The sequence below is a fragment of the Pinus tabuliformis genome, chromosome 8 (assembly GCF_031772625.1).
Source record: "Pinus tabuliformis cultivar Carrire ecotype Pingquan chromosome 8, CPIR1, whole genome shotgun sequence".
NCBI classification, from domain to species: Eukaryota; Viridiplantae; Streptophyta; class Pinopsida; order Pinales; family Pinaceae; genus Pinus; species Pinus tabuliformis.
In genome coordinates, this window is record NC_142294.1 from 1,341,038,502 (window position 1) to 1,341,062,357 (window position 23,856).

General features: G+C 35.8%; 1 protein-coding gene across 1 annotated transcript; it reads right to left on the minus strand.

The window, feature by feature from the left end:
* Nucleotides 1–2,324: 2,324 nt before the first annotated feature.
* Nucleotides 2,325–7,827, minus strand: LOC149240429 (uncharacterized). Its single transcript, XM_089370173.1, has 7 exons — nucleotides 7,720–7,827; nucleotides 6,030–6,188; nucleotides 5,255–5,630; nucleotides 4,606–4,945; nucleotides 3,047–3,164; nucleotides 2,735–2,930; nucleotides 2,325–2,539 (listed from the first exon to the last, which is right to left on the minus strand). Exons 1-7 carry the CDS (start codon nucleotides 7,825–7,827, stop codon nucleotides 2,325–2,327), a joined length of 1,512 nt encoding a protein of 503 aa, XP_089226299.1.
* Nucleotides 7,828–23,856: the final 16,029 nt, after the last annotated feature.

The window sequence follows — 23,856 nt, forward strand, 5'->3', positions numbered from 1 at the left end:
TATGTTTCATTCATATCTGGCATATGCCGTTAACAGGATTATGAAAGGGTTAGCTACGACTTCCTTGAGTCTGTCACTGTTGGTCTTTTCTTGTTTTATAGAAGTATTCTGAACTTGCTCTTTACTGTGCTCGTTTATGCTGGTTCCTTGTTTTAGTGGAACGTTTGACCTACGAAGGGGGGTCGGTATCACGTTCATACTGTCTGTTCATTATATATTTGAAATCGCAGTAAATTAACCACCCATTTATTGTTTGACTCAACTATATTAATGGCTCCATTTAACCTGAATAAATTTCCACGAATATGATGCACCCAGACTTTTTCCGGCATCAAATTTTCTTGCAGTTTGTCTCAGTTGATTCGTTGTTTCCTTCTTATACCTTTTACATGTTTAAGTATGTATATAATTTCAAGGGTTTGGCTCTGGTCGGTTATCCACCGAATTATAACTGTTATAATTATAATCCTGGGCATTGAGATTCTAATTTTTTATTTTTTTTTACTGAAAGTAAAGTTATGATGATGGCATCTTGCATCATGTTCTCTGTCGTTCTTTAAACAGTTCAATTAATTTGCAAGGACCGTAGTCCTTATATTTATATTTTCCTATTTTTTTGGATTAATATAACCTTGCGCTGTGCATCAATTCTTTCTTGTATAATGCAGACAGACGCATTTACTAAAGGAATCCGTTTTTTTTCCAGAATCTTAATAGTGTCTACTATTATTGTCATAACAATGTCTTAGTTTTTTTTTTTTAAGATAATAAACATAATCATAGCTACACAGGAGTTCCCTATTTCACATAACACAGACTTACTGATTCACAACAGTTAAAATCTTCCATACATGTCTGCTCGAAGTGTCAGAAATACTGCAATAGGACTACTCACCTCTGCTCCCGGTGTCTCTTTTCTATCGCTACTAATTTGCCTCCCAACCACGAGATTCGTCTTTCAAGACCAGAATCTCTCCCCCGTGCTCTCTTGCAGGCTACTTCCCTCAGCAAGAAATTCCGCACTTAGTGCTAGACTATCTGGTCCTCACCAGACTTAGTCACTTCTTCTCTTTTCTTTTCTCTGCCTGTCCCAACAGCACAGAGCCTTCCCTTTTTCTCCCTTTACTTTTTTTTTGTTTTTCATCCTTGTCTCTTCCTCTGTCTGTCCCCACAGCACAAAGCCTTCTTTTTCCCCATGGAAATCTTTTCCAGTCAGGGAAAAGAAAAACAGTTAGGGTTGGGAATCATGGCAACTGTCTTGCCCCTAACTTCCCACTTGAGAAGTGGCCAATTCTTTTTTTTGTTAAACAAAGAAAAATCTTTTCTTTAAAAACAATCCTCTTTAAAAGAAGAGAACTAATATTATTTAAATTCAAACGATAATATTGTCAATCTAGTGCATCATTTACCACAGTAAAATTAATTAGTTACATTTAACCTGGGGCATTACATCTCCCCCTCTTGAAATTGGACATCGTCCCGATGTCTGTTGACCAGAAACAGCTCCGGATAGGCTTTCTTCATGAGTTCCTCATCCTCCCAAGTGGCCTCATCAGGCCCAAAGTGCTGCCATTGCACTTTAACTTGGGTAATAGCTCGTTTCTGCAGCTGTACTTCTCTCCGGTCGAGAATGCTCAGCAGTTCGACCAAGACTTCTCCTTCCAGTTCGACCTGCACATGCAATATTCTAAATCAGTTCTCTTTTAAAGGAAGCTTTTAGACTGATCTACTCGAATAATCCCTACCTGTATATCCTGCCATCGAATCACATGTTTAGGATCATAAACGTATTTTTTTAACACTGCGACATGGAAGACATTGTGGACCCGAATGTGACTTGGCAGGGCGAGCTGGTAAGCCACCAGACCAATTCTTGCCAATACTTGGAATGGTCCATAGTATCGGGGTGCTAATTTGGCACACTCGCTCCATTGCAATGTGCTCTTTCGGGCTCGGATCTTCACATAAACATGGTCACCGACTTGGTATTCTTTGAACCTCCTCTTCCGGTCGGCAAAGCTCTTTTGCCTATCCTAGGCAGCTTTTAAATTTAAGCGGACCCTTTTCACCATATCCTCCATTTCCTTAAGCATTTCTGGTCCTAACCTTAATTTGTCTTTAGGTCCACCCCAGCTTGAAGGTGTGCGACATTTCTGCCCGTATAAGACCTCAAAGGGACTCATTTGTAACGAGGTATGATACCCATTGTTGTATGCAAATTCAACCAAGTGTAAATACTCCTCCCACTGCATTGGTTGTTGCATTACATATGCTCTTAACATGTCTTCTACCACCTAGTTCACCCGCCCCGTTTGTTCTTTGGTCTAGGGATGGTACGTTGTACTGAAGTTCAGCTGTGTCTCCAATTCTGCAAATAATGTCTTCCAAAAGGCCGACATGAATTTCACGTCACGGTCTGAAATTATCTTCTTCGGAAGTCCATGTAGTTTAAACACATTCTGCATGAAAATATGGGCAATCTGTACAGCTCTGTAGGTGGATTGCACAGGTATAAAATGCGCTGCTTTACTCAGCTTGTCTACCACCACCATAATAGAGTCATTATTCTTCTTTGTCTTAGGCAGCCCTGTTATAAAATCCATGGAAATGGTTTCCCACTTCCATTCTAGAATGGGTAGGGGTTGCAATAATCCCGCTGGATGTTGATGCTCTGCTTTAATCTGTTGGCACTCCAAACACCATGCTAAATACTCGGCTACATTCTTCTTCATACCTAGCCAATAGTACTCTTTCTGAAGCGCAATGATCATTTTCTGGTACCCAGGGTGTCCAGCATAGTGATTGATGTGAAATTCGTCCAGAATCAGATTTTTAAGACTGTTTTGACTAGGTACATATAGCCTCTTTTTATAATACAACATTCCAACATTATCTACCTCATATCCTTGCTGATTCTTCTCGCTGGTAATCTGCTGTACTTGTTGTTTTATTTGCTAATATTCAGCATCTTGTTCTGCTGCTTTTTTATCATTTCTTCGAAGGGATTTTTCCATTCGTTGAAGGAAATTTTGTACAAACATTGTACCTTCCGACTCAGGGCATTAGCCACCCGATTTTCTCTCCCCTTCAGGTGCTTGATATCGAAATCAAAACCACTTAATAAATCTGCCCACCGTGCTTGTCTTGCATTTAAAGTGGGCTGGCTAAAATAACGGGTCAAACTGTGGTGGTCTGTCAGTAACAAAAATTTCCTCCCCATGAGATAATGTCGCCACATCTTCAAGGTGTGTATGACTACTGCTAGTTCCAAATCATAGGCAGAGTATTTCTGCTCATGCTATTTTAGTTTCCTTGACTCATAAGCTATTACTTTCCCTTCTTGCATCAACACACCTCCCACACCCTCCTTGCTTGCATCAGTGCACACCACATAGTCCTTATTAGGATCGGCTATGCTCAAAATAGGTGCGGTGGTGAGTAGATGCTTAAGCTATTCAAAGCTTCGTTGACATTCCGGAGTCCATTTGAATGCTCTTCCCTTCTTCTGTAGGGAGGTAATAGGATACGCTACCCTTGAGAAACCTTTTACAAAGCATCTGTAATACCCAGCTAACCCCATGAAGGACCTGATGTCTGCTACATCTTTTGGTACAGTCCATTCCATTATGGTCCTTATCTTTTCAGGGTCCACTGTGATTAATTCTTTTGTAATTATATGGCCTAAATACTGTATTTTTTCCTTGAAGAAATCACACTTGCTGAACTTAGCATATAATTGGTGTTCTCGAAGGGTTTGTAGCACCAGTCTAAGGTGCTCCTTGTGCTCTTCCATGGTACGAGTATATCAGTATATCATCGATAAATATCAGCACAAATCTGTCCAAATATCGATGAAATACGCTATTCATTAAGCACATGAAAGTTGCAGGGGCGTTAGTTAACCCAAAGGGTAGTACCACAAACTCGTAATGCCCATACCTTGTTCTAAAAGTTGTTTTAGCTATGTCTTCCTCCCTAATCCTGACCTAGTGATAACCTGATCTCAAATCGATCTTGGAGAATACAGTTGCACCCTTCACTTGATCAAAGAGCTCATCAATCCGGGGTAGAGGATACTTGTTTTTGACGGTCAGTTTGTTCAGCTGTCGATAATCTATGCACATGCGAAGGGTCCCATCCTTTTCCTTAATGAATAACATTGGAGCTCCCGACAGGGACACACTGGGGCGGATATAATTTTTGTCTAACAGCTCCTGTAGCTACATTTTTAACTCTGTCAACTTAGGCACACTCATTCTATAGGGTGCTCGAGATACCGGTGCTGCCCCTGGTATCAATTCGATAGTAAAGTCTATATCTCTTTTAGGCGGCAGTCCAGGAATTTCTTCTGGAAATACATCCGCAAACTCTTGTATTACTGGGATATTATCCAATGTAGTCGTTTTATCCTTCGAGTCAGCATAGCCCACTTGGATGGCATAAATCTGACACCCCTTCCTAATGCATTTTGCTAACTGGCAGGCTGTTATTGGTCGAACCTGCACTGGTCGGTTAATTCCTTGCATCTCCTACCTAACTACGTGTTCATCCCTATAATATATAATCTTGGTTTTGCAATCAACCAGTGACCAATGCTTTTCTAACCAGTCCATGCCGATCAAAACATCATATGAACCAAGGGGAAGCACATTCAAATCTGTCGTTACTAGCTGTCCTGCTATCTGTAGAGAGCAGTTATTGATTTTTGCAAGTACTCGCCTCTTGGCTCCTGTCGCCAACTGTACTAGCCATGGATTCTTAAATTTAACAGGTTGTAGTTTACAATGCTCTACAACCTTAGGACTAATATAACTTAATGTGGCTCCCGGATCAATTAAAACAGCTACAGTAAGGTCTGAGATTTTACCTTTGAATTCCACCATGGTCGGTTGGTATTCCGCCTGGCGGTCGTCCAGGGCTGCATTAATCCTCGGAATGCTACGTCCTACATCGCCAACTGTCGATGCTTCATGAATTTGGGATAGCTGTTCGGTTCCCTTTCACTGCGGACAGTTTTTGACATAGTGAGGCCCTCCGCAACCCCAACACTGTACTGGGGGTCTTGTTGTTCCCTCGCTGTCCATTTTGGCAGGCTGTTCCTTGACTCTGGACTAGCTAGTTGGCTTAGTTTTGAACGAGTTTTTCTGCATAAATTTGTTGTTCTGCCCCTTGCCAGTTCCCTTGCTTCCACTATTGTGATTTCCTTTACTGTTCCCAGTTGACTTATTACCTATTTTATCATTCCATCTTTTACCTGAGACTTCCCCTTTTTGTCTACTCTGCTGGTAACAAATCCTGGCTTTACGTATGGCTTCGTCCATTGTCTTGGGATTGTCAAATTCAATCCTTTCTCGCATATACAGGGGTAAACTACTGACAAATCTTTTCACCTTAGCTTTTTCCTCTCTAATATAAGGCACATAACGAAGCAAGGAAGTAAAACAGGGGATGAATTCGTCTATGGTCTGCTGCCCCAACCGCAACTCATGGAATTCCTTTGCCTTTTCATCGTAAAAACGCTCAGTCAGGTATCTTTCTTTGAAATACCTTTGAAATTTCTCCCAGGTTATGGTCTGTTCACTTACTCCCTTTACGATCTTAACTGCTTCCCACCACAGGGTGGCTTTTCCCTGCAGTTGCTAAATGGCCAACCGTGCCTTAAGGTTATGATTGTATTCGTACAGCTGGAAATATTTGTTCATATTTATCAACCATGCCCCGGCTGCTTCCTCCTATTCCCCGTCGAAGTGTGGCGGTTTAATCTTCCAGAATTCTCCTTGAAGCTCTACTCATTGCCTCTTTGAAGTATGTTGTTCAGATGCATTATCAGATCGTTCCTCCCTCTCTTCTGACCCTTCAGGTTCCGTATGACGGTTCTGTTCTTCCGAAATTCTCTATTGTTCTGCACTGGGATTTGTTGGTGGTTAGTTTTGTCTGTCAAACAAGCTTTGTATTATTCTTTCTTGTTCCATTGTTAGTCGTGCATTATCTTCACGTAACCGGGCCATTTCATTTTTCAACTCCTGCACCGTCTCCAAAATAGCCTGGTTTGTATTGCGAGCTTCCTCTCCAAGTTGTACCCATAGCTCGAGATTACTCTCTGGGCCAGGTACAGGTCCCTGACCCATCGCATATCTGCAGGACGCACTGTCCCCTCTTCTCATGTTGGCAGTCTCCCGGTTCTCTGTCTGTAACATGGAAAAAGTAAATCAACACTTTAACTATATTTTTTTTTATTTTCTGTTTCGTTGAATTACTCAAATAGGGACAGAATAAATAATATGTGCTACTTTCTGTTTTCAATTTTTTTTTTTTTTTTCCAATTTGCTGTATGTACTACTCTAACTTCAGTATCACTGTCGATTTCAATTTTGATTTCAGTCCCAGAGGCCTCAGTTTTGTAACTGGGCTCTGATACCACTTGTAATGTCTCCCCATAAAAAAAATTTGTTTTTACTTTATTTTACCATGTAGGAGTTATTCCTTGACACGTCACTAGATAACATGTCATGGCGCTTTATGGTTTTCGGCCTTCCATGTCAATTATCCGTCAACTACTCGGTCACTCTCTGGCGACTATCACATGCTTCATCCTACACACCTGGGTTCATTTACTGCTGGCCACCCTTGGAAAGACCCCTGCCTCCTTGCGATCTGCAAAGGGTAGCATGGATGAACATCTGGCCTTTACCATTTATTGTTCACAGGGTTATCTGTACGCTTGATCTTCACTTTGGATTCTGTGTAGTTTGCTTATGCTCTGCCCTATACATGGCACGAGCAGGTTTGTTTCTCGCGATTTCTGTTTTCGGGCTTGCTACCCCATCGACAGTGGTCAGGCGTTTTTGGAAATCTACTGTTCCAGATCATTGCAGGGTTGCATCAATCATACCGCGTTTGGTTAAGTGGTTTTCACTCTTGGCACCGCTCCATTTCCACTGTTTGCTCTCTGCGTCTGCTCTGCCATGGTTTTGAGATTCCGCATGCATTGGCAATTCATAGGGCCAGGTTATGGCGTTGATGTTGCTTGGTAATGTTGAGGTAAAGTTTTAATATTTCCCTCTTTTATGAAAAGGTTCTCCTTCTTAAAACTCTTCTGAGCAGTGCTTACATAATTGTTTTTTTTAATGGCTTCTCGGTGTTCCTTGGCAGGGTTTTCCCCTCCGGCCTCCGAAGCTGTGCGTTGACAGCATACCAGTCTGGCCATCAAAATTCCGGGTAAGGGTTTTACCCTCAGAATGACGGATCTAGCAACGCTGTTCTTGTAGTGTTTTGAGCTGGAATTTAGTTTTTCTACAATTATCCACAGGCTAGCTAATTACAGTCCCACAGTATCCTAGGTTTTGTATTATACAGGCTGTATGTTTTAAGTGTATTGGAAACCCTACATGTGAAATTTGAACCGCAGTTGTTTAATGTAAAATGAGTTATTTTGCCAAGGTTTCGACCCAGAACTCGTTTTTTCCTTTTTACTGGATAACAGAGTTTTTTCAGTGTTATCTTTCCAGGGTAATCCTGAGAATACTCGATTACTATGAAATTACTGCTCTTTCCTTGAATTACTCGATTACTATGAAATTACTGCTCTTTCCTTGAATTAATTTCCTGTTCAATAATACTTAAGAATTTCCCAAGTTTAATCCGAATTTGTTTTTTATTTTGCTACGTTTATGGTATAAGGCAGTTAATTCCCTTAGAAAAATTTGTTTCATTACTTACATGGGGGGTCGTGGCTGTAACAGCCTTGACCCTAACTCCTTGTCTTACTTTCATTGAGGCTGTTGCGGTTGCTTCGACAGAACTCACTCTGTTATTGTAGTTATTCATGTATATTTATTTATTTTCATTAATTTTGTAATAGCAACTGTTAAAAAAAATAGAAATGTATGCCGTAGCTATACGTCATGTCTATGTTTCATTCATATCTAGCTTATGTCATTAACAGGATTATGAAAGGGTTAGCTACGACTTCCTTGAGTCTGTCGTTGTTGGTCTTGTTTTAGAGAAGTATTCTGAACTTGCTCTTTACTGTGCTCGTTTATGTTGGGTCCTTGTTTTAGTGGAACGTTTGACCTACAAAGGGGGGTCGGTATCACGTTCATACTGTCTGTTCATTATATATTTGAAATCAGAGTAAATTAACCACCCATTTATTGTTTGACTCAGCTACATTAATGGATCCATTTAACCTAAATAAATTTCCATGAATATGATGCGCCCAGACTTTTTTCGGCATCAAATTTTCTTGCAGTTTGTCTCAGTTGATTCGCTGTTTCCTTCTTATACCTTTTACATGTTTAAGTATATATATAATTTCAAGGGTGTGGCTCTGGTCAGTTATCCACCGAATTATAACTGTTATAATTGTAATCCTGGGCATTGAGATTCTAATTTTTTGTTTTTTTTTACTGACCTATTTCCTTCTTATACCTTTTACATGTTTAAGTATATATATAATTTCAAGGGTTTGGCTCTGGTCAGTTATCCACCGAATTATAATTGTTATAATTGTAATCCTGGGCATTGAGATTCTAATTTTTTTGTTTTTTTTACTGAAAATAAAGTTATGATGATGGCATCCTGCATCATGTTCTTTGTCGTTCTTTAAATGGTTCAGTTAATTTGCAAGGACCGTAGTCCTTATATTTATGTTTTCCTATTTTTTTGGATTAATATAACATTAATATAACCTTGCACTGTGCATCAATTCTTTCTTGTATAATGCAGACAGCCGCATTTACTAAAGGAATCTATTTTTTTTCCAGAATCTTAATAGTGTCTACTATTATTGTCATAACACTGTCTCAGTTTTTTTTTTTTTGAGATAATAAACATAATCATAGCTACACAAGAGTTCCCTGTTTCACATAACACAGACTTACTGATTCACAACAGTTAAAATCTTCCATAACTGTCTTTTTTGAGATAATAAACATAATCATAGCTACACAAGAGTTCCCTGTTTCACATAACACAGACTTACTGATTCACAACAGTTAAAATCTTCCATAACTGTCTGCTCGAAGTGTCAGAAATACTGCAACAGGACTACTCACCTCTGCTCCCAGTGTCTCTTTTCTGTCACAACTAATTTGCCTCCCAACCACGAGATTCGTCTTTCGAGACCAGAATCTCTCCCCCGTGCTCTCTTGCAGGCTATTGCCCTCAACAAGAAATTCCGCACTTAGTGCTAGACTATCTGGTCCTCACCAGACTTAGTCACTTCTTCTCTTTTCTTTTCTCTGCCTGTCCCAATAGCACAGAGCCTTCCCTTTTTCTCCCTTTACTTTTTTTTGTTTTAAGTCCTTGTCTCTTCCTCTGTCTGTCCCCACAGCACAGAGCCTTCTTTTTCCCCCATGGACATCCTTTCCAGTCAGGGAAAAGAAAAACAATTAGAGTTGGGAATCATGGCAACTGTCTTGCCCCTAACTTCCCCCTTGAGAAGTGGCCAGTATTTTTTTTGGTTAAACAAAGAAAAATCTTTTCTTTAAAAACAATCCTCTTTAAAAAAAGAGAACTAATATTATTTAAATTTGAACGATAATATTGTCAATACAGTGCATCATTTACCACAGTAAAATTAATTAGTTACATTTAACCTGGGGCATTACATGTTCATTGCGAGGCAACAAATTTTGAAATATAACTGTAAATTTTATTTTTATTAAATACATATTTTAAAAGTTCAAGTGGAAAATAACAACAAAAGATCAATTAATAAATGATAAGTACTTATTTTTGAAAAATAATAAACATTAAAATATAATTCTAAAATTTATCTTTGTTGAACATTAAATTCTTAAAATGTAAAATAGATTAAATTTAATTTGAAAAAGTATAGACATCAAAACTGGTGAATCAGTAAACTTTGAAATATATTTGTTAAATAATAATTTTTGAAATGCAATTCTAAAAAAAAATCAAAATATGAAATAAATTAAAAAACAAAATTGAAATAGATGATTAATTATTAAATAATAATTTTTGAAATGCAATTCTAAAAAAAAATCAAAATATAAAATAGATTAAAAAACAAAATTGAAATAGATGATTAATATAATTAGAAGAATAATTTATGCATTCAATTAGAGATGTAAAACCTTGAAATATAATTCAAAATAAATAAAAAAAATATTAATATATAAATTCAAAATTGTTTATCTCCATATTTATAAAATTATAAATATTAAAAATGTATCTTTATAATAAAATTATGATTTGAGGCAATTCTGCCATCAAAATTGAAACCCCATTCTGTAAAATGCAATACAAAAAGCTTTGAAGCTATAGTTGTTACACTCCTCTACCGTCCATCAACTCTCTGTTCAACCCATTTAACTAGTATTTGAATTCACAAATAATATTCCATTACAACAACACAAACATCCAAAACCATCAGGAACCAATCAACCACAGACATCCAAAACCATCAGGAACCAATCAACCATTCTGTAGTGAAAATTGGAAACCTCATTATGAAAAATACAATACAAGAAGCTTTAAAGCTACATTTGTTACAATCTTCTATAGTCCATCAAGAACTACTCTCTGCTGAAGCTACTACTTTCTGTTGAGGCTAAGCTATTTAACCAGCATTTGAATTCACAAATAATACAAATGTCAAAATGACATCGTACAAAGCAAAAAAACAACATAAGAATATAAAATATATGATAGTCACTGAAAACGATCCATTAATCCCTCTTCAATCTTGAAGCCTGGTGTACCAGCGGCCGAGAAGAAACCGCCAAATGATCCGTTAATCCCTCTTTAAACTTGAAGCCTGGAGTACCAGCGGCCGAGAAGAAACGACCAGGATGTCTGGACTAATGGCATGGTGATGACGGCAGGCACAGGCCATTTTTTAATCACTTTCTTCCTTCTTGGCCTTACGCTTCACAAGATTGGAAAAACGTCATTTGTTCACTCATCAAGAACGCGATATCCACCATTTTGTTTTCCGCTTGTTTACAACGTAGGCCTAAAATTCAAAATCTCTGTGAACTTATAAATTCGAGTTCTGTGTGAGATACGTGGAAGAGGAGACTCACCATCCCACCTTATAAATTTGTAACACGAATTCAAGAAAAAGTTCAATGTTAAATCGAATTCAAGATAAGGTTATTAAAATGCTCAGCAATTTCAACATTGTAATTGCAACTTTAGTTTTGTTTTATACCCTTTAAGAAACTAGCTAGCCTGATAATTTAAAAATTGATGGTTGAAAAACAAATTGCATGAGAGTTATTGCATGTTTCCCCTTTGAAGCAATGGAAGCATTCAAATCAGAAATGGAAAAGCTTAGAATGTAACAGGAAACAGCTGGTGTCCACCCTACGCTACTGTGATAATCGTATGCATTTGTATAATACTGTTTGCTAAACTAGAAGTTGCAGTAAGAATGGGAAGTTACAGATGAATTGACATCACTTTCCGTTTCATTTCTGTGCATTTCATTAGTGTTTGTTTCTATAAATCAACACTACAACTATGTGATGGTTTTCAATAATATTAAAAACTAGAAGTTTGATTGTGTGTATGGGTATGTTATATTTTGAAAGGAAACTTCTTCTTTCCGCGCAGTATCTTAGTCACAGATGCTTTTGGGAAAGAACACAAACAAAATTTTCCTCACTGTTAATGATAAGGCTTGATGATTCATGATTATATAAAAATTATCCATAGAGAAACGGTTTATATCGCGTATTAAATAATCCGTGATTCTATATCTCCAACTATAACATATTACACCTTTAGTCGGAAATATTTCCTATACTTTGTATATTTGGCTAGATGTGTTACCTGTTATATCAGTTCATTGTACTTAGGGCCGTCTAATGGGGACTTATTTAATCAAAATAGTAACCCATTTCATCATGTTTTCATTTATTTGACCTTCATAATTGAGATTCTAGAATTTTATTACACTGTTATAATTTTTTTAAATAGTAATACATAAGAAAAAGTGGGTTAGCTTAATGGATCAAGTCCCTATGATTAAAGTATTTTTTGTTCATGATACTTTGATTTATAAAAGTTGCATCATAATAAAATTATGATAATGGTTGAGATTTTATTTGTAATTTGATTAAATTATGAAAAAATAAAACCAAGTATATGATTGACTTAGTTCCAAAATATTATGCCATATGAGCTTCCAACTTCTTACTATATTGTTAGAGTTTATATTTCTTAATATTTAATCTAATGGACAAAGTTCATTATGGAAAACAAGGTAGTTAGTATTTAGATTTAGACATTTAACATAAATAATTATTTATCTTAATTATTTAGACATTATTTTTTCTTAAATGTACACATAAAATATTTGTACAAAGAATTTTCACTAGAAGAGATCACTTAGATAAACCCTAAACCCGAGTATCAAGAACAAAAATACTTTAATCATAGGGACTATCCATTAAGCTAACCCACTTTTTCTTATGTATTACCATTTAATAAATTTATGATAGTGTAATAAAATTCTCGAATCTCAATTATGGAGGTCAAATAAATGAAAACATGATGAAATGGGTTACTATGTTGATTAAATAAGTCCCCATTAGACGGCCCAAGTACAATGAACTGATATAACACATAACACATCTAACCAAATACAAAGTACAAAGTATAGGAGATATTTCCGGCTAAGGGTGTATTATGTTATAGTTGGAGATATGGAATCACGGGTTATTTAATACACGATATAAACCATTTCTCTACGGATAATTTTTATATAATCATGAATTATCAAGCCTTATCAATTGACTAACAGTGAGCAATATTTTGCCTTTGTTCTTTCCGAAAAGAAACAGTGAGTAAGATACTTGGCGGAAACAAGAAGTTTCCTCTCAAAATATAATAAACAATGCCCATACACGCAATCAAACTTCTAGTTTTCGATATTATTGAAAACAAGCACATAGTTGTAGTGCTAATTTATAGAAACGGACACTAATGAAATGCACAGAAATGGAAGGGAAAGTGATGTCGATTCATTTGTAACTTCCCAAGATTTTGTTTTTGTTTTTTCCCAAAAGCAGCTGTGAGTAAGATACTTTGCAGAAACAAGAAGTTTCCTTTCAAAATATAATGGACAATGCCCATACACGCAATCAAACTTCTAATTTGCAATATTATTGAAAACAAACACATAGTTTCTCTTATCATTTGTATTTGGAAACAAAAAACAAAACATGAACAAATGGAAAGATCACTGGAGTCATGTTCACCCCCAACAGAAATCCACTTGTGAGTATCCCATGCGGCTCCAGTCAGACAAATATAGTTTTGTTGTGGAAGGAGGCCCAACTTCCAGTTTAGGGCCATCGAACTCAAGAAAATCTATTGCAGACCTAAGGTATTCCTCTCTCAGTCTCGCCTTTTGTTCCTTCACCATTCTCACTAAATCCCAAAGTGAAGCCTCCAATACAACTTTAGCATAAATTCTTGACAGGTAGAAATACTCAGAATATTCATAAATTGTTGAAACGTTATATCTCTGACCTGTGAAATCACTAGGGGTCATCATAGACAAAGCAAATTTATGTCAAATAGTACCTTACAAATGGTTGCAATGCATGGAGAAATAAGTGGAGATGGTACTCTGTTCCAATGAAAGAGAAAGATGTTGCGTGGGAAGCATGAAGGGTCCATGGCAAGGATAAATCTTTACACATATGGGGTTAGCAAAATCAGCCTAAATTCCTTGAATACATTGTCACAAATCGTGATTACTTATAGACGCATATTCCCTCTTCCATCAAGATTCATACTCCTCATATATCCATATTTCTTCTTCGATCAAGATTCATTCGTACATTGCCAGCTAATAACGCATTAAATTGATAGTGAAACTAAAAACATAATTTGAGAGTATACCAGAATACCATTCAGTGTTTGTGGTCTGAAGTTCAGGCACCAGGTGAATCGTATGGGCACCAGAACAATGGACCAATGTAGAGGATTGGGGACTTCAAATCACATTGACACTCCACGGTCGCCCCTTGAATTGCAGCACTGCGTAAACGAAGAATCAAGGTCAAGGGACTAGTCCCCCTCACCACCATCACCAAGAAATAAGCCACTATAAAAGAAGAAAGAAGAGCCATCCCCAAAAGAAAAGGGGAATCACGATACACAACATTGTGGGTCGTTAAGGTAACGAACTTACAACCGCCTCTGATCATCCAACGATATGAATCTTTTCAATCGTCTAACACATCAAATTAATGGTGCAAAACAATACACTGTGACACATAGGGGAGTTCATTTCATAGAAAACCACCTTACAACATAATTACTTTTTGCATAAGATACAGGTATTAAATAGCAAAGTTACTGATTACACTTGTTTTATTTATAATTTTTTATTGTTTAAAATATCTATCTATATACAAATTTTATTTTTTATTATTTTTAATTTAATTTAACTATTAATTTTTTTTTACGTAAAATACATGATTAGTTTATGTTGACTATCAAAACGTTAAATAATTTTAATTTTATTATAAGATATTTTATAAAAAATTTACCCAAAAAAATATTATAATTACTTCACATGTCTCTCCAATTTAATGAATCTAAATGGAGAATAATAAAAAGAAATTGGAAATGTAAATTAACAAACCTTTTACCCCCTCATCTTGAGATTTGAATTTCTTAATGTTTTTTCACTAACAATTTCAATTTGGCACTCATGGCATTGATATTGAAAGGGTTTATCTAGTATTAGTTTTTTTGTGGTACAAATGGCCATCGACAATGCATCTTTCAATTAAGCAATTTTACTGTAATAATTCGTACTTAAGATTATTGCCTAAGAGCTTGATCGACTTCGTCACTTGAAAAGATACATGAAACTTAATAAATTTTTTTGTTTAACAACAGGTAGTTGTTTAGTGAAATTTAAAATTATGTAATTGAATTGAAAAATTTATCCTATAGTTTAGTATAATGTATAATTTTATCTATGGTGAAATTTTGTTTATATAAATTAAAATATATATATTTTTTAATTTTAAAAAAATATATATATAAATATATATAAAACATTTAAATAATATCTATTCATAAATAAATTTGAAAATGAAAAAATTAATTTTTTCCGGTTAATATTAAATTCATATTTAAAATAATTCTTGTAAAAAGAGACTTCCAATTTGATATATAAATTCGCATTGTATATGCCACATGCTCAATTCTTTCCGAACCCTGCTTCCATATTGGATCAACATTCCCAGAGCGATGACACTATAATAAGCTTTTATAAGTTTGGTTTTCTTATAGGAATTAAATCATGATAATAAGGATGCTGGTGCTAGGTTAGAGGGATATAAGGTATTTTCATTTTCCTTGCTTTCCTTGATGAGATGAAAACCTGTTAGTCTTCATTTTGTACATAATTATCATATATGTTATTATAAATTTTCAGTTGTTTGTTTATAGAATCAAACATCAAAATAAATTCATGTTAATATAATGATAATATCTCTGATTTATTATATATCATTTTGAATAAATTATATTAAATATTATTTTAGATTTGTAAAAATAAAATAAATAAAGGAGTGAAAGAAAACATAATCAATGATGCTGAAAATGTTGAATTCACTAAAAGTAGAGAGTTTATTGTAAAATTTGAGTTAGGAATAATAATATATAAATATATTATTAAAATAATTGAAATATGGGTGTGGTTTAGATTATTACAAGGTACAAGTAGTCATTGCGTTGATTATATTATATAAAGTGTAAATAGTATTTGTTTTGAGTGTGTTTATTTGTCTTGAGTGTGTTATTATATGAATTTTTAACTTTAACTTTATATCAAGTTCATTTTGTGGAAAATTGGTTTATAGAATTTTCTTTTGGGGTAAACTATGTGCCCTCCTCATAATTTGATAGGATTGTTGTAAACTATATGCACTCCTCATAATTTGATATTATTGTTATATATCAAATATCATATTTACTATAAAATTCCGGATAATAATATCAAATTAATCCATATGAAATCATGATTGATGTCGTTCAACTTTAATTTCTATTTGGGATTGGCTCTATTCTTTTCTAAAAAGAATAACCCAGAGATATTATTAAAAAAAAGGTTATAGTAAAGTTCACAACAAGCATACATATTGTTTTGATTATATATATTGTAGTTTTTAATATATATTTCATATTTCTAATAAAAAAAATAAATGTAGATAAGGATAAGTTTTCTCTGAGGGGTTTTCTTGTTAAATTCTTGAGCACAAAGGTAGATTCTTACAAATTTACTAAAAAAAAATGTACAATAAGAAAACATAAATATCACTGGTTAGTTGTAATCTCTCTTAATGAATTCCAAATGTATCTCATATCTTAAGAGGTTTTTTTCGTGTTTAAGTCATAATTTCTTGATTTGATATCCTCCTCCTTGAGAGAGGAGAGAAGGGATTTGGAGCTTTCTTTAGAATATCAACCATGAATTTACAATACTTCAATTGAATCATCACCATTGGCTCTAGATACATTTCTTAGTTTTCTTTTCATCCTTCTCTATTCCCTTTGTCTCCTCTTCGCCTCTATTTCTCGTGCATGCTCTCCTTCCTCTTCTTCATCAGTTGCTTCAGTTTTAGTTGAAGCCACAACCTTGGGATCCTCATATCATGGATCTATGTCAATATCAAGGTGCTTTTCTTCCTCTTCTTCATCATCTACTTCATTTTTAATTGAAGCCATAGCATTGGGATCCTCATATCATGGATCTATGTCAATATCAAGGTGCGTTAATCTATGATTGGGGTCATATTTTTCCTTTTTAGATTCCTTCTCCATTTCTTTTAGGTTTATTGAACCATCTAAATTCCCAAGAACTTTAAATTGATTATTCCTTAAGGTGGGATGATGCAACCATATGGCTGCCACACACCAAAACCCCTTGACGGAACTCATTCACCCTTGATGAGCCTTCAAAGCATCATCCCTCATATATATATATATATATATATATATATATATATATATATATATATATATATATATATATATATCTTTCTTTAGGAAATGGGACTACTTAATCTATCAGGACTCCACAACACTATCATAAGTATTTTATTCTACCTTTTGCCTTAAAACCTTGATTAATATTTTTTATCGAAATACATGGGAAATGGGAAATACACAAGAAAACTCTGCTCTACACATATACCCAGATCTCAAATATTATAGGTCCGCCTGTATAAATATAGGCAGATCCGTCCTTTGGTCCATCGCCTTCCCATTGTCACTCCATATCTCCGATCAACTGATCTCTATCGTTCATTCCCTTTTCCCAATCAACGGTCAACATTCACTCTGAGCGTTTAAATTGACGCGTCGATTCTCCACCGTATATCTGCAAGTAGCAGATCTAACGGCCCACATTTTATTTCAGGTGAACAACTTATATGGGGATTAACCGCCCAATAAATCGGTTTCCCTGTTTATCCTTGTTGCTACATGTCGAAGGGTGAATGGGATTGGGCGCCTAACCCTTGAAACAACTTACAACTCTCGAGTCGCCCGAAATACCAGCCACTATTGTAAAACCACCTTCGTGATCCAGTGATCACGGTTGATCGCGATCTAACGGCCACGATTTAATCGCATATCACATAATCGCAAATTCACTTGCCAGACTCCTTCTGCTCAAAAGCGTCAATCCGATCATATTTTCATACCTGATAAGAATATAGGTCCCCATCCATAAATTTTTAAATCTGGTTTTCGAATCCAACCATCGTTTTGCGCTAAAACTTAGTGTAAATGGGAATTTCGCTTGCGGGACCAAACCTAAGTAAAAAGACTTCGTCGACCCGTATCAACAAGGATATTTAAAATAAATCCCCCGACTTCTATCAATAATACGTTTAGGCATTTAAACATCACAAAAAAAATGGATATTCACCCGGCCTGAATACAAAGAGTCTGAAAGTATACAAGGGATTCCACAAACCCGATAATCAATCATAAACACAGCAATTTCATTCAATCAATATAAAACGATTACCGAATTTGGCCTTGGCCGATTACATAAATTAAAAGACCTCTGCTTCAATTACAATCCACACACTATTCTGCACTCCTAAATCCTTCCTCTTTGGCCCGATTCTTCAATTAGTGGCCTCTGTTCCTCATCTACCCATAGGCTTACAATTTCCTCGTGAAACCTCTCTCTCTATCTCTCTCTCGACTCTCCCTTTCAAAAAATAAAGGAAATTACATATATGTTCCTTCTAACAGTTTCCTTCCACAAATGAAGGACTTCACAATATTTTTACAAATCAGATCTTACTCTAACTAATCAATATAGCTAATTGGCTTGATCTCCACGTCGGGAGGATCATTTGCCATTTATTCCCAATTCTGTTCAGAATTAGGCAACAAATTAACCACTTACATAATTTGAAATTAATACAGTTTAAATAACCAATTCTTCCTCCAAACTTTCATTAGCCACAACATGTGACCACACCATGACATTACTGGCTAGGTTTAGATGCTCTTGCATCAGACTCCCAAGGTTAAAAATAATCATGATCTCCAGATCATGTGCTTCTGATTTCTGTCCTCCTTGATCCCATACTTTGTTTGGTAGTCTGTCCTTGGTTGTTGTTGTTTTTTTTTGTTCTCCTAGTCTTCATACTTTATGCTGTAGTGCCCCACTAGCTATGCTCTCACTGTCTGCTACTGTCTTTTTCATGTATCTTACTGCTTTTTCCTCATCATCACAATTTATGTCAGGCTTCCACACTTTAATTTCCACTTTACCATTACCTTCACCTGTATCATTCTTTCCAACCAATCTTCCTTCTTTCTTTTGTCCTCTATTTATTTTATTGGAATGTTGTTGTATGAGTTCCCACAACTCATCAATTTCTTTGTCCACTTCACTTCTTAGATGATGAATACTATCCTCCTATAACTGGATGTGTTCTTGCATAAGAACATCATAATCCCTGTGCCAATATTGTTCCATATACATTTTTGAAATGTACAAATGCCTTCTCCATTGATCCCCTACAACAATTTCAGTTCCTTCTTCTGGTTTCTCATTCATGGCTTCATCACATTTTACTTCAACTTCCAGTATACCTATAATTCCACAATTTTTCTGAAAATTAAGAATTCTTCCTGCTTGCTTAGGCACTTGGAATACCTCTTCTTCTAGTAACTTAATTTTTGCATCCTTAATGATTATGGCATCATATTTGTCTACTTCTAAAATGTCATCTTCAGCCTCTTCTCTATCACTAACTCTTTGTGGTACAATAGTAATCTTGTTACTATCATCTCTTGAACTCATCTCTATTTCAACAATTCCATTCTGTAGATTCAACATCATTCCATCTTTCTAAGACATTCTGATCTAATCCTTCCTTACTTCAATCTGATCTTCATAATCAACTCCTTGTTTCAAATTGACTTCACATTGCCTTGTTCATGTATACAAATATTCGCTAGAATCAATCAATTCATTAAACACAAAGGATTTATCATGTTTCCTCATTATGCCAACATTTCTGACAACTTCTTTTCCATATTTATCATCCATGACAACTTCTTCATTCTCATTCAGTTCTGGTTGTACAATCTAATCACTTATTCTTTGGTTTTCTTGCCTCTTCTCCAAAAGACTTGACTCATGCCACAAATCTGCCATCTCATTTGGAATTTCTCCTAAGAGATCTGCACGATCTTTACTAACTCCATTGTCTACATCATCTATCTTTAGTCCTTCTTTACTCTAGATTTATTCAAGATCAATAACTGTTTAATATCCACAAAATCTTCTACATCAACCTTCAATAGCTATTCTCCTTTGGCTTCAGTCTTCAATAGTTGTCTAACATCTGCATAATTCACTACAGCTATGTTTAACATAGCTCTTTCCTCTGCATCACAAGATTATGTGAATTTCCCTCTTCTAATGTCTGAAAAATCATATCTTTGTTTTCCTTTCCCTTATGACAACATTAAACAATTGCCTTACTTCAGTGTATTCTGCATTTACACACAAAATATTAGTTTCAAAACTATGAGAGACCAAGGTCTTCATAAGATTCCCCATCTAGTTTTTATTAACTTCATCAGCTTTCCTAAGAAAACTCTTTGTTCTATGTTCATATGAATGGATCTCTTCCTTTCCAAACATTCCTTTGATCTCAATAATTCCTTTGCCATCCTCCTTTTGACTTATCCTTTGAATGTCATCTAGCTGGACATCTTCCTTCACTTAACTGTAACTTTTCTCTTTATTCTTCATATGATTGTGAGTAGTAATCTCTTCACCTATTAATATAATAGTTTCCAATAACTGCTTGTCTTCCCTCAAGTTTACATGACCTGCAAACATACAACAAACATCAATTTTAAAAACACAATATCTTCCATCCTCTTTTGATGCTTCAGGCACCAATCTTCCATCATAGATTTTCTAGATTTCAGCAGATCCTTCTTGTTGTGACTCCCTTTCTTTGAGTCTCTGCTTCTTTAACAAATCAATATGAATTTGTTCAAGTTCCCTGAACTCGTTTATAGGCTTGCCATTCCACCTCTGTTGCAATAGCTTCCACTTGACACTTTTCTTCATTCTCCATCTGTATCTTCGATCTTCACTTTTCTTTCTTTGTACTGCCAGACTAATCTCTGGTTCTTCATTCTGTTGCAAGTTGCTATACTTCTACAATCTAATGCCTTCCTCAAATTCACTCTGATGTTGTTGATCATCTCTTTTAAATTATTGGTTTCTTCCATCTTTATCTTGCTGAATTAATACTTCTATACCCTTCATGTCTCTAAGGACATAACTTCCTTGTTGTTCCTGATCTTTCATCTCACTTTCAAATGAGCTCTGCTCAATTTATATGATTTCAGCATCATATGTATTAATGTTGTCTTTCATACCTGCAGTCACATCATTAACTAAAGAACCTAAACATTTACTTAAATCCATAAATGTTAGAGACATTTCATCCCTATCATGCATGGTAACCACAATCTCTTCTTTATCAGGTTCTAAAAGCTTCATTTCTCCTTCAAGTTCCTTGAGCAATCTTTCCAATAATTCTATTTCCATGTGAAATCTCTCCAGCAGTTCATCACAACTTCCATCCTCAGCTTCATTCTTTTCCTGGCAATCCTCCTGAGTTATCCTGTTTTTTGCACTATCATATTGCAAAGTTCTTTCATTAATTTCATCAGACAAATTCATTTGCTTACCTTCTTGGAATACCACTATGGCATTTTCATTAGACTTCTAGTCCATATCAACTTCATCTGATTGTCTTACCCCAAATGGAAATTCATCTATGAACTATTTCTGTTGCACTAAATCAGCACCTTCTTCCTCTAAAAGGCATCCTCCATCATACTTCACCTCAAGAGCTTCATTCCTATTTGTGACAGTTTCACCAGACTGTCCATCATCCTCTGCATATCCTGCAAACATACACAAACTATGAGAATTAAAATCACAAGGCTTCATTGCCTCATTTGCTTCCCTTGTCATCATATCTTCTAATTATTCTGAACTATGCCAATAGTCCATGAGATCTTCAGCTGATCTCTCATTATCCTCTTCACCCAACATTTCACCTTGTTCTAGTCTACAAATGGAAACTTCCATTTCTTCCTCTACTTCTCTGAGGTTTTCCATCAACCACTTTACCTGTTCTTGTTGCAGCCTTCTCTGCAACTTAGGCCACTTCACTGGCTTCCTCTTCAAGACCCAACCTTGTCTTTGGTTCTCCTCTAGCAGTGTTTCTAACATATCGAGTTATTCTTTTATCTCATCCATTTCCTTGTCAATCTCTACTTGACTCATCTATTTCCTATGGATTGTTTGAGCACTCTTCTCATTTATATTGTAGCCTTCTTCTGATCCTTCCATATGACTTTCCATAGCCATCTTCTCTTCTGTGTGAGCTCTACACCTACAACCAATCAACTCCCTTCTAAGTTGATCTTCTCATCAAGATTCTCCTTTACTTGGTCTCCAAGTCCTCTTTCCTTAGAACTTGCACTGAGCAATCTTTCTCTTTCTCTCTCTCTAGTTGCTCCACTCACTTCTCTTAAGGACTCCTCTGTCCCTATCTATTCCAAGGCTCAGCTGGAATGAGGTTCTGCTAAAATCTCTAAGAACTTCCAAAAGTTCTTCTACAATCTTATTATTGTAGTCCAGCGCACAACATTGCCATTCATTCAACTGCTGCAACTGTCATACCTTTGTAATCATAGCCTTCATAAGCAAGACATCCTTCTCGCAGGAAATTTTCTTCCTTTAACCTACTCTGATACCAAACATGAGGTAACCATATGGCTGCCACACACCAAAACCTCTTATTGGAACTCATTCACCCTTTATGAGCCTTCAAGCTTCATCCCTCATATATATATATATATATATATATATATATATATATATATATATATATATATATATATATATATATATATATATATATATATATATATATATATATATATATATATATATATATATATATATATATCACAAGCATAGCTTAGTGCTCTTTCTCTAGGAAACGAGACTACTTAATCTATCGGGACTCCACAACACTATCGTAAGTGTTTTATTCTACTTTTTGCCTTAAAACCCCAATTAATACTTTTTATCAAAATACATGGGAAAAATTCACTCTACACATATGCCCGAATCTCAAATATTATAGGTCCGCCTCTATAAATATCGGTGGATCCGTCCTTTGGTCCATCGCCTTCCCGCTGTCACTCCATATCTTTGATCTCCAATCGGCTGATCTCTGCCGTTCATTCCCTTTTCCCAATCAACAGTCAACATTCACTCTGAGTGTTTAAATTGATGTGTTGATTCTCCACCGTAGATCTGCACGTAGCGGATTTGACAGCCCACATTTTATTTCGGGTGGAAAATTTATACGGGGATTAACCGCTCGATAAAGCGGGTTCCCTTTTATCCTCGTTGCTACATGTCGAAGGGTGAATGAGATCGGGCGCCTAACCCTTGAAACATCTTACAACTCTCGGGTCGCTCAAAATACTAGCCACTGTTGTAAAACCACCTTCGCGGTCCAATGCTCACGGTTGATCGCGATCTAATGGCCACAATTTAATCGCATATTGCGTAGTCACAAATTCACTTGCCAGGCTCCTTCCACTCCAAAGCACCGATCCAATCAGATTTTCGGACCCGATAAGAATATAGGTCCCCGTCCATAAAATTTTAAATCTAGTTTTCAAATCCGACCATGGTTTTGCGCCAAAACTTAGTGTAAATGGGAATGTCACTTGCGAGACCAAACCTAAAAGACTTTGCCGCCCTATATCAACAATGATATTTAAAAGAAAGCCCTCCACTTCTATCAATCATAAGTTTAGATGTTTAAACATCACAAAACAAAGGGATATTCACCCGACCTGAATACAAAGAGTTTGAAAGTATATAAGGGGTTTCGCGGACCCGATAATCAATCATAAACACAACAATTTTATTCATTCAATATAAAACGATTACAAAATCTCGCCTTGGCCGCTTACACAAATTAAAAGACCTTTGTTTCAATTACAATCCACACACTATTCTGCTCTCCAAAATCCTTCCTCTTTGGCCTGATTCTTCAATTAGTGGCCTCTGTTCCTCATCTGCCCATAGGCTTACAATTTCCTCGTGAAACCTCTCTCTCTGTCTCTCTCTACTCTCCCTTTCAGAAAAGAAAGGAAATTACATATATGTTCCGTCTAATAGTTTCCTTCCACAAATGAAGGCCTTCACAATATTTTTAGAAATCACATCCTACTCTAACTAATCAATATAACTAATTGGCTTGATCT